At 43.6% G+C, this 11,803-nt stretch overlaps 1 protein-coding gene across 2 annotated transcripts; it reads left to right on the top strand.

The window, feature by feature from the left end:
* Window positions 1–767: 767 nt before the first annotated feature.
* On the top strand, window positions 768–10,753 carry PRDX4 (peroxiredoxin 4). 2 transcript variants are annotated; one of them, XM_065677290.1, is made up of 8 exons: window positions 768–1,030; window positions 4,744–4,861; window positions 5,866–5,982; window positions 6,522–6,644; window positions 7,289–7,419; window positions 8,988–9,022; window positions 10,249–10,295; window positions 10,630–10,753. In XM_065677290.1, the coding sequence occupies exons 1-8, from the start codon at window positions 817–819 to the stop codon at window positions 10,631–10,633; spliced, it is 789 nt and encodes a 262-aa protein (XP_065533362.1). In that variant the 5' UTR covers window positions 768–816; the 3' UTR covers window positions 10,634–10,753. The 2 variants fall into 2 exon arrangements, with proteins under 2 accessions (XP_065533362.1, XP_065533361.1); XM_065677289.1 differs by lacking the exon at window positions 10,249–10,295 and having other exon boundaries at window positions 770–1,030.
* Window positions 10,754–11,803: the final 1,050 nt, after the last annotated feature.

Genomic DNA, 11,803 nt, shown 5'->3' with positions numbered 1-11,803 from the left:
TAAAAGGGTGGATTCTATTGTAGGAAAACAGAAAACTAGTAGGATTTGTTCAAGATACAACAGATAATGACAGGTGCCTTACTAAACCCTTTCTTCTTTCACAGACCCTGTATTCTTTGAAAACAGCCCCCAGCATGTTCTTTTGGCTCTGCAACATGCCCGTTCTGTATCATTTTTAAAAGAGAGAAATGGTACTGTCCGTTCTGGCATGGGCACCATGCCGTCCTGGAAGTACGTTTATCACAGCCCACCTGCAGAGGCAGGGTGCAAGGCAGACGTTCCTCTGTTAAGCACCTGACACGGTTAAGCCTGGAACCACCAGTTTTCCCAGAGGGTGGCATCCACAGCGCTTCAAGCACGAAAGGTCATGGGTAGCTCCAGCCCTTTGGCGTCCGAATTTTTAAGGATCCCGGTTGCGATTTAACTGATACACTTGATAGGTAATGGCTGCACAGCGCCCTCGCTGGCACAGGTAGCAGGGGTACCAGATGGGAAACCTCACCTAGCGGCAGGGAGTTCCCTCCCGCAGCCGCACGCTCCCGCTGGCTCTCCACATACACGTGTCTTTTCCTTCCCTCTTTTCCCCTACACACACATGGCATTCCCCTCCTCCTCCACCAGAATGCACCCCGCCGGGCCGCGGGCTGCAGGCAGCTCCCGGCCCCCCCGAGAGGCAGAGCCCAGGGGAGCTCTGTGGGGTGCGGGCACGGCGTCGGCCTCGGGTTTCCCCGGCTCCCTCGGGGCGGCCGTGAGCGTGTGCGAGCGGGCCGGGCAAGCTCCTCCCCGCCGCGGGAGCGTGCGCTCGCTCGGCGGACCATGGAGGCTGCGCGGCTGCGGGCGGGTGGCGGAGCCTCCGCGGTGTGCCTGCTGCTTCTGGCGGTGGCAGCGGCGGGAGGAGGCGAGGCGGCGGAGGCGGCGCGGCAGCGTGGGGACGAGCAGTGTCATTACTACGCGGGCGGGCAGGTCTACCCCGGGGAGGCGGCTCGGGTGCCCGTCACCGACCACTCGCTGCACCTCAGCCAGGCCAAGAGTAGGTGCCGGGCGAGGCCAGGGCTGCGGGGCGGGGGGAGCCGACCGGGCGCCCTTTGTCGCTCTGGGGGGCCGGGGCGGGCGGGAGGTGTCGGCAGTGCGCCGCTGAGCTGAGGAAGAGAGGGGGGCAGTGCCACGTCAGGCGGGATGGCGGCCATTTCACACACACCCCGTCCCGTCCCCTCCTTCCTCCGGGGGTCCCCCGGCGGCGAGGCTGCATCCCGGCAGCCGATGGCCTGCGGCGCTGCCCGCTGTCTCCAACGAGAGCGGCCTCTGGCCCTGCCCGGCCTCCCTGCCTTGGGGACCATAGCGGTTTGGTTGCGGGTGTCCCCCGCGGCTCCCACATCCCTTCGTTTCCTTTCCCTTCCCCACGCCGGGCTCCTGGCCGTAGCAGCGAGCGTGCCGCCCCCCGGGAGGCCTCGGACGGGAGGGAAGGCTCGCCGCCCCTTCCAGTCCGACGTTTTTATCGTGGTGCCCTGCCAGCGAGTTTACTGTTTCACAGACATTTAGCAACGCGTGGGATTCCACAAACAGCGGCTGAGCTAAGGGAAACGCTTTAAGCAATATACAGGAGTGTTTCGTGCTCGCGCTGTGATTAGAAATACCGAACAGTCACCTCTGCGGCGCTTGCGGGTTATTACTGGGCTTGGTTTGTGCCTAACCTCTCCTGTTGTCTAAACACTTTCTGGCAGAGCTAGGTGCAAATATCTTTAATGGAGGCACAGTAAGATGCTCAGAGGCATTATCTGAGTTCCGGTGGTCAGATGCTCTCCAAAAGTCCCGTTCTGCAGAGCACAGAATAGAGAGAAATCACATAGAAACAAACCTTTGCTGTAGGAATTTACTGGTTCTACTGAGCCATGGCGTAACTTTCATTTTAAATGTTTGCAAACAGATACTATGAAAGAAATAGAAACCCAGCCAAGATATTTGTAACCAATACTGTTTGTCTTCTCCACCCTCTGTAATTGTCTGAGATGCTATTACAGCATCTCAGACAAGTGTTTTTAACCTCCTCAAAATCCCAACTGAGAAAGGGGTCAAGATACAACGTATTTTATTTAGTTTCTTTTTCTTCTCCCTCCTAATCCGAAGGTCAGTTGGAAAGAACATTTTGTTCCAAAGAGATTAGATTTGGGGTGTCACAATTTTGTAAGGAGCAATGTATTTGAAACATTTTTTAAAAGCTTGAAATGATTCAGAGATCAATCGTTGCTTTCACTTGAAAATAGTCCCATATGTGCATAGGTTCAGCAAAACATTAGAAGTCCTCAGCTTGATACCTGATCAGAAATAATTCTGCAGAAGGCGTGAGAGATTAAGATAATTTCTTAAAAAGATGTGAACTGAGTTTGTCAGTCATAACTACTGACCCTCTGTACTTGTATTGCCGTATCCCTTGTGGGTTGTATCGAGTGAAACCAAAGACAACTGACTGCCTCCTGATGATTTGGGGTGGGTTTTGCAGTCCTTGTTATACATCCTCACTATATTTTACAGCTGTGGGATGTACTAAGAAAAGGCAAGCCAAACCATGCAGTCATCATCCAGATAATAAAGATTCCATATATTTTTCTCAGCAGCATTTCCCTAATTTCCTGGAGCTGTATGCTGATGTCCTTGACATCACAAGCGTATTCAGATCACCTTGTATCTCCAGCATACCCTGCCCTTTGTCTCAGAATTCACATTACTTGGTTGAGGAAACAAATGCCACTCCAGCCTTCATAAAGGGCAGGAAGGAGGACCCTGGGACTACAAGCCAGCCAGAAGGTGATCAGGATAGGTCAGCATAGGTTCACCAAATGGAAATCACAGTTAACCAATCTGCCTTCTGTTGATGGTTCTGTTGCTTCTGGCTGCAGATGAGGGGAGAGCAGTGGATGCTGAACTTCAGCAAGGCTTTCAACACCATCTCCCATGACACCCTCATAGGCAAGCTCAGGAACTGTGGGCTGGACAAGTGCATGGTGAAGTGGATTGAGAGCTGAGGAATGGCAGGTCTCAGGGGTTGTGACCAGTGGCACAGATTGTAATTGGCGACCTGTAACCGGTCGTGTTCCCTAAGGGCCGGTACTGGGTCCAGTATTGACTTGCTCATCAGTGACTTGGGTGAGGGCATAGAGGGACTCCTCAGCAAGTTTGCTGATGATACAAAGCTGTGAGGAGTGGCTGCGCCCCAGAGAGCTGTGCTGTCGTGCAGGGGGATCTGGACAGGCTGCAGGGGTGGGCAGAGAGGAACCTTTCGAAACTCAGCAAAGGCAAGTGCAGGGTCCTGCACCCAGGGAGGGGGAACCCACAACAGGCTGGGGGGTGAGCTGCTGGAAAGTAGCGCTCCGGAGAGCAACCTGGGGGTCCTGGTGGACAACAACTTGTCCATGAGCCAGCAGCAATGGGCCCTGGTGGCCAAGAAGGCCAGTGGTATCCTTAGGAAGAGCACTGCCAGCAGGTCAGCGGAGGTAATGCTCCCTCTCTACTCAACCATGGCAGGGCCTCACCTTGAGTACTGTGTCCAGTCCTGGGCTTCTCAGTAGAAGAAAGACACGGAGCTCCTGCAGCAAGTCCAGTGAAGGGCTACCAGAATGACAAAGGGTCTGGAGCATCTTTCGTGTGAGGAAAGGCTGAGGGAGCTGGGCCTGTTCAGCCTGGGGCAGAGAAGACTCAGGGGGGATCTGATCAGTGTGTATAAGTATCTGAAGGGAGGGTGTCAAAAGGACAGGGTCAGACCCTTCTCAGTGGTGCCAGGGAATGGGACAAGAGGCAACAGGCATGAACTAAAACACAGGGAGTTCCACCTGGGCATGAGGAAAAACTTCTTTACTGTGAGGGTAACCGAGCATTGGAACAGGTTGCCCAGGGAGGTTGTGGAGTCTCCTTCTCTGGGGATATTCAAGAGCCACCTGAACACCATCCTGAGGAATGTGCTCTAGGTGACCCTGCTTGAGCAGGGAGGCTGGACTAGATGACCTCTGGTGGTCCCTTCCAGCCTCAACCATTCTGTGATGCTGTGATTGATGTGAAAATAGCACCTGGAAGAAAATTTCTTTAGTATTTTAAATTCAAGGTTAATCCATTTTGATAGGAATAGCAAATGTGCTTCATGTGTTTTAATTGGATTTTTTGAAAACAAAACTATCTTCAAGTTACAATTTACTTGCGAGTTTTAATATAATAAATATATACTGCATTTTTAGACTTTTATCTCTAAACATGCTGCAGCATGTATTTTTCTGTGAGCTTGAACTCCGAGTAGTTTTTCATAGTTAAAAAAGCGACAAATTGAACCATTTTATGCTTTTATGCTTTTGGTTCACAACAGTTATCCCTAACAAAATAGTGAAGGTTCTTGAAATGTTCAACAGCTTCCTCTTCAGTCTAACAGGTGTTCTGCCGTGACCTGGTCGTGCACACACATGGTTTGTTCAGTATGCCCAGATAAGGTTTGTGTGGCCTTGATTAGTGATTCACAAGACTCAAGTATAAGCACTAGCTGGTCAAATTATTTACTTTCCATGTGTGCTGAAACCTACATTTCTTCATCCTGTAACCTCCATTTCAAATGGTAAGGCAGTTTCATTTTGTAACTGTGTACTGTAGGTTGTTTTCAAGCAGGAGGAAGAGTAATGGTTGTCCTTGCACACATGCTATCTAATGTACAGCTTTGAACACATGCTTTGGATTCTATCTTTTAAATGAATGTTCTTCATATTTCAGTCTCCAAACCAGCACCTTACTGGGAAGGAACAGCAGTCATTAATGGAGAGTTTAAAGAGCTGAAATTAACGGATTATGAAGGAAAATATCTTGTCTTCTTCTTCTATCCTCTTGACTTGTAAGTAAGACCACTGTCAACATACAAAGACTGAATGCAGCTACACTAGACTTATAGTTCATTAATTTTTTTTTTTTTTTTTTTTGAGGGTCTTGTTTTTTTCTTTGGTAAGGGCTTGGGGAAAAGAAAGTGGTCGGAAAAAATAAATTCTTTGCATTTGTGTTTTCGTCATGCATTGGTAAAATTGTAACACAATCTTTGTCCTAATAACTGTTTCGACTAATTTGTGTCTCCACATAAAAGAATAACCTTCATTCTGTAATACCCATCAGGCAGCCAGTAATTCTGCATGCTGCTGTAAATCGCTGCTGTAAATCACTACTGTAAATCACTGCTGCAAATAGGAGACAGCATCCCATCTATAATGGGAGGTGCATCCAAGAGGTGGCATTTTCCCTTTAAACTCACCCCATAAAATCCTAAGAACACTTAACAATACCTTTCTTTATGTAGAATTCAGTAACTTCACTGGTTGAGTAAAAACATCTCTGCTTTCTACCAGACAATCCCATTCTTTTCCGCAAAATGAAGAGAACAGAGATGAATAACTACCTTAATGTTATAAAGGAAATTACCTGGCGCTTGGCCCTTAGCTTCAAAGCCCTAGAAATTGTGATCTTTACCACTCATATTTCTTCTGTAGTGGAAAAAGTTCAGTCAAAATAGTTAAAACTTGCAGACATGCACAGTAACAACAAATTATAGTATGACCCTCTGTGAAAAATAGGGCTTACTGTGCTTAAGTTCAGCCACTTAATATTCATAAAGTCTAAAGGAAAGTAACTATAAAAACACGAACCCAGATTGTAAGTTAACTGTAGCTTTATAATCTTCAGTAACAAATCATTTACACAGCTAAGCTAGAGTCTGAGGCTGGAAGATTTGTCAGGCAGCATTCAAGCAAAAGCTGAAATAATTTATCATAAATCCACCATTTAAGTTAAACAGAGAATTTACTGGATGCTTCATGAAATTCTGATTTTATCTTGTCTTACATTATCTAGTACATTCGTGTGTCCAACTGAGATAATCGCCTTCAGTGACAGAATTGAAGAATTCAGAGCAATAAACACCGAAGTAGTAGCATGTTCTGTGGACTCAAAGTTCACTCACTTAGCATGGTATGTATCTTATCCTTGTCTTTCACTAAAAATTATTCCTGAGTGCATCTTAGCTTTTTAGTCTATGTAAGTATATCATAATGGGTAAAAGCATGATGTTACTGATACCAATGTTTAAAATATTTTTCAGTGGTAAAAATTTTTAACCCTAGTCCATGAAAGTGCCTTTATCTTTGAAGCTTGTTTAGTATGTTACCTGAAATATATTATGTCTCAGTCCAAAAAATACTACAAATACACAAAAAAAGAGATAAGAATACAAGTATCTGTCAGTGCGTTACACTGACCAAATTCATGAGCACGTTAGTATAAAGCACTTATGACTGATAAGAAATAAGTTGTTATTAACGGATGTAGCAAAATATCTACTGAACTTTTTTCTCAAACCATAAATAGTATTCATCTCTGTTGTGTGCAGAATAAAAATGTCACTTGTATTACATCCTTCTGTCTGTGCTGCTCTGGTTTGTGACTTGTAACTTTGTGTAGGGAATATAAATCTTCATGAGAAATACATCTGTATCTCATTTCCTTCAAAGGATTAATACTCCCCGAAAACAAGGAGGACTTGGACCTATGAAGATTCCACTTCTTTCAGATTTGACACACCAGATTTCAAAGGATTATGGAGTATATCTGGAAGATCAAGGACATACGCTTAGGTATTTCACTTGGTTACAGTTATTTTTTGGGTTTGGTTTGGGGTTTTTTTCCTGGGGTAGTATTTACTATTTTATATTTTAAAAAGCATTTGAAAGTCTTTGAGAGCAGGTTTTACTTGGGGACCCATGCCAAGAGACAAAATAAACATTGAAGAACACAAAAAATAAAGGTCATAATGGGTCAGAAGAGGGGTTGAGGTTAATATACTGTTTAACATCAGTGGATACCTAGGGCAGGGCAAACAGAATTCCCCAGAACTGCAGTTATTCAGAGCCCTCCCAAGTCCAAGTGGAATTAAGACTAAAGGTAACTAATGGCCTCAAGAGATATATCTTTCATAAACTTGATTAGTTGCTTTTGGGATCCCTGTAACATCATAGCATCTGCAACATCCCCTGGCAGGGCCTGTCAAAGCATAGTTTTAGGTACTGCAGAGAAGTAGCCTTTTTTGGTTTTAACTTATCCGCAGCTTGTGTCATCTGATATCCCACATAAAATAATAGTAGGTTACTAGTATTCTAAGGTGTTGGGCATTGTATGGTGTTTGCAAAGATCAAATTCCTCCCATCCAGCAGACATAAAATAAACACAACGCTGTAATTAGTTCTGTTTCCTAACACACAGCAAAAATCTGTTTTCACAGAGGCCTTTTCATTGTTGACGACAAGAGAATCCTTCGACAGATCACAATGAATGACCTTCCTGTTGGGAGATCAGTGGACGAAACACTTCGTTTAGTACAAGCATTCCAATACACAGACAAACATGGAGAAGGTACTCTTTTAAATACGTTCATGTTGAAGATTGCTTTACTTATACTACAAGCTGTATTTGTAGCTTTTGGGAAGAAAGGTACTTGGTAGCATTAGAGACTAGTCTTATGCACTGAGTGAAGTGGTTTGATTGCCCTGCTACAAGGACTCAATATCTCCAGAGGTTGTTTCTAGAATAGTAATTCACACTGTCCCTCACATCCATGAGAATGCAGTACATAAAGCGTTCCTTAGTCTGAATTAAGGCATTATGTACCATCTCTCACAAGCATAAACCTGTACAAAATATGAGGCCATGAAGAATCAGGCACAATATTTCAGTACATTTGGCATACTACAATAATTGAGATGCAGGCCATTCTTGTCCTGTGTCATTCATTTAGGATCTGTGACAGGTAATTCAGAGTGATTCATATTAAGATACATGGTGATACTGCCATTACTTGTATTTTCTTTACAAGTGCTGTGTGCTTACCTTCCCCTGACAAAGCAGCTCTCACTTCAGATCATTACTTTGCCTTAAGAATTCATATTCCCCCAGTTCAAGCATAAGATGAACTTTTCACATTCCTTTAAATACTGTGTTTAATAAACACATTAATTTATTTAAAGATTTGTTTAAATGTTAACACACATGTTCAGCAGCTTATCTTCTGTTTCAACTCAATTTCACCCAGCATTTGAAAGTACCTTTATGTGAAGGTACAAAATCATTATTATGTTTTCCTGTACAGACTTAAAAAGATATATGCTGATACTTAGGCTGCACACAGTTCACAAAGGAAATTCAGCCTCACTGAGTTACAAAGTTGTCTTACAGAATATTGATCTCCAGAGCAGAACATTTTTTTTCCAGCTTTTGCAGTAATGCTGGGAAGAGCCTCCCTAGACACTTCATTGGATTCTTTGCACAGAATAGGAGAAAGTTCTCCACAATTCCTAACTGCATTTGTGGCATTTTGTCTGACAGCACACCTGAAAAGCAGTGTAATATAGCATAACTCACTAGGGTAAAGCCTCGGAGGGAGAGCTCTGTACAGAAAAGAGCTTCACTCCAGAATGTGCAACTGTACAGGTGGTCACAGTTATCTGCATCCTCTAATCCCTTTACTCCTGAGCAAGGCTTCAAATAAAATCACTTGATTCCTTGTGGAATCTTTGAACTGATTTCTTCGCTAAAAAGTTCCCCTAGCATTGGTTTTCAAGGAATGTAGGTCTCTGTGTAGTCACCTGAATTTCATTAAGAAACTTTTGTTTCTACTAGAATAGGGGCTCTTTCTAGGATACTGCTTTGCCAGCACTTTGTCTAGAAAGGCATGAGAATTAAAGGAAGGCATAGATATCCATCCAGAAATAGGCAGTTTCCAGTTAACAGGAGTGGTAGGTGGTATCAGGCATAAACTGTTACACCACCATCCCATGTATAAACAAAAATGCATATTTCTTAGTTACATATATTTACATATGATGCTTGCATGCTCTTTTACTTCAAGTTCAGAAAGAGAATATTAAGTGCACAAAAGTGTGTGTAAATATACTTTTACTAACTTTGTCCTTTTTTTTTCCCAGTTTGCCCTGCTGGTTGGAAACCTGGCAGTGAAACTGTAAGTCACTGCTTATATTTACAAGCATATACTACTAAAAACCACTCAGTTAGTATTTCCACTAAAGCTAAGTCCAAAATCTTCGCAACTTTCAGGTAGATAGTATGAGTAAACTCACATTATTACAGTTACAGCTTTTGGATTGCTACTGATTTCATTAAGAGCTCAATTATGTTTAGTGTGGAATTATTATTTCCCTCATACTAGACTTATTCCAGTTGTTTCAAATTCCCCATGTGAACAAAACTTTCTTAAGCAGCAATGAGTTTGTGCTCAAGAACTTGTTTCCTGTTAACACCTGATGGAAGAAGTTGGAAACTCTTGAGACTGTCCTGTCTTCTCAGGTTTTGTCCGTATCAGTTCTTGGTTCTGTCACGTCTTACTGTGGATCCTAGGCGCTACCCCAAAAAAAGAAAGACACAAGGTCCCAGGTTGCTGTAGTATCTGACAGAGCCAGTGTGCCATTACAGCTCCGGCAGAGAGCACTGCTTTGCTGCACAACAGCTCTTCCTCCTTTGCTACTGCTCACCTACATGTAAGAGGACAAGGAGAAGAGGGAGGGCTCAGATAAACACCCATTTAAGGTGTTTGTGTTCTGTGGCTTTCATCAAGCCTCAGCAGAATAACGAAACTTTCACTAGAGGGCTGAGCTGCCTAGTTCAGATGAGCTCATTGTCATTTACTTGAGCATGTGGCTTTCTTCTGAACCATCTGGTGACGACAGAGTTGTTGTTTAACAGCTGTCTCAACCAAAAGCAAGTCCCAGCAGCCTCTAGGCAGAGTAGCCACCGTTGTAATTGATTGATAGTAAAAACACTGGAATGTTAAAAACCGTGTTTCTTTGCTGGAGGACTTCCTGGGATGACTGGAGGATAGGAATCACCTCTTTCAAGCCAGCAGAAAAGCATAGTGAGAGAAGCTGGATACTAAGATTATAAAATGAAAGAGGGCTGGCTGGCATAACAAACATATTTTGGCACTGCGAAGTTCTGCCCTCCATAACCATGGGTCACCTAAATAATACAACATTAACATATTTTTTTAAAAAGTCTTAGAATGCTGAGATTAACAGCTTTAGTACTATCAGTTTAAAAATCTAGAACAATACATAAGCATTGTCTTTCTCCTCTGTGCAAAAGACGCAGATAATGTAAGTAGCAAAGCAGTTCAAAAAGCCTGTCTCAAAAGATGCAGCCATGCCTTCTAAATATGTTTGATTTAATTAGATCAAACCAGAGGAAGCCATGAGAGTGTGGTGGCCAAGGGAAGAACTGTAAGTAAATCCTAAAACTCTTGATTACGGACGTTAATTGATTAAAATCTTGCTTTGTGGGCAAGGAATATACATGTATGTGCTCCCAACTGCCAGAATTCTTCCTTTGGTAGGCTGCACTCTCTCTTCCCCCAGTCAGTTACATCTTTCTGCTTTCAAGTATCTTCAAAAGAGTAATCTAGTATCAAGTCAGTTGATACATTACTCTCCAGTGTTGCTTGTGGGATGGCCTTAGCATCATGTTACGAAATATGATGCTGTTCTGGTTTTATGGTTTGTTGTGTTTGCATGGTTTTGTTTTTTGACTAATATTTTCACTTTCTTTCTTACACAGATAATTCCAGATCCAGCTGGAAAACTGAAGTATTTTGATAAACTAAACTGAGGCTCGCTCCTGTTGAATTACATAGGTCACATTCCGTTTGATTTTTGCCAATAAAATTTCATTAATTTTGTTACTTTCCTGAGTTTGACTAATATGTAACCACAGTAGACTACTCAAAGTCTTGTTGCTTAAACAGGAATCTAATCTGTGTGAAGTCCAGGGTAAGCAGAACTCCACTGAGCCCGAGCCTCCGCATCCATCCCTGCAAGGCCTGCAAGGGGAGAGGAGAAGTTCCTGTCTCGTATAGAGGGTAAGGGAAGCACAGGAGGACCAGCGCAAACACCCAAGGCTGGTACTGTGCTATAAAGCCCCTATGATCTCAAGAGGGGAGCATGTAGGAAGCCAGTCTCTCATGTTACCAAGCTGTAAATCAGCTGCTTGAATTTTACTCATGATTTTGTCTACAGCTTTTATCAATACTGAAACACCAGAAAACATCAACACAGAGAATGTTCAAATAACTCCAAACAACTGCAGCACGACGAACACAGGCCAGGCTGTCACATGGCTATTCATAAGCAGCCCAAGGCAAAAAACAAGCCTAACACTCGTGCCTGCCCTAGAAATGGTGCTTTTGCCCTGAGCTGAGAAAAATAAAAAAAGGACTGAGAACACTTAGTGACTGAAGAAAACCAAGGACATCTGCACACCTTGAACATTGCAGAGTTAGGTTCACAGCAGTGTAGCTATGTCAAATTTGAAGGCCCCAGCCCTCTAAACACATGTGGCAAAGGAATGATTAGCCAATGGATGAAGGAAATGTGTTTTTTTTTAAAAAGCAGTTGAATGGGGATGAAAAGTTTTAGAGAAATAGTCCTTAAGCAAAGACCTGAGTCACCACGTGACATACTTGAAATGAAAGATTATGTATATGGAAAAAGAGAATAGGGTTTTACAGAGATCTGGATATGCTGATGGAGAAATCTAGGAGAGAAAAAAGAGTGAGGAAAAAAATGTTTGATGTGGGAAAGGTGAGAGTTGGCCAGGGAAACAGGGTGGAAACAAAGGCAGATCCTTAGTTACACACTGCCTCCAGGAAAATGAAGGAAGCAAAAGAAGTGAAGAAGAGATTCCTGAATGAAAGAGTAATGTTGGAAATCAGGGAGAGGAAGAACCCTGAAAT

This window comes from Lathamus discolor, chromosome 4, assembly GCF_037157495.1.
Source record: "Lathamus discolor isolate bLatDis1 chromosome 4, bLatDis1.hap1, whole genome shotgun sequence".
Classification (NCBI taxonomy): domain Eukaryota; kingdom Metazoa; phylum Chordata; class Aves; order Psittaciformes; family Psittacidae; genus Lathamus; species Lathamus discolor.
This window is presented reverse-complemented; position numbering and strand designations above follow the sequence as displayed.

What these genes read in the sequence shown, in the direction of transcription:
- PRDX4 (XM_065677290.1), top strand. Translation starts at nt 817, where the DNA reads ATGGAGGCTGCGCGGCTGCGGGCGGGTGGCGGAGCCTCCGCGGTGTGC. An exon ending in GCACCTCAGCCAGGCCAAGA is followed by an intron (nt 1,031 to 4,743) that starts GTAGGTGCCGGG and finishes TTCATATTTCAG; the next exon opens with TCTCCAAACCAGCACCTTAC. An exon ending in AAGTTCACTCACTTAGCATG is followed by an intron (nt 5,983 to 6,521) that starts GTATGTATCTTA and finishes TTTCCTTCAAAG; the next exon opens with GATTAATACTCCCCGAAAAC.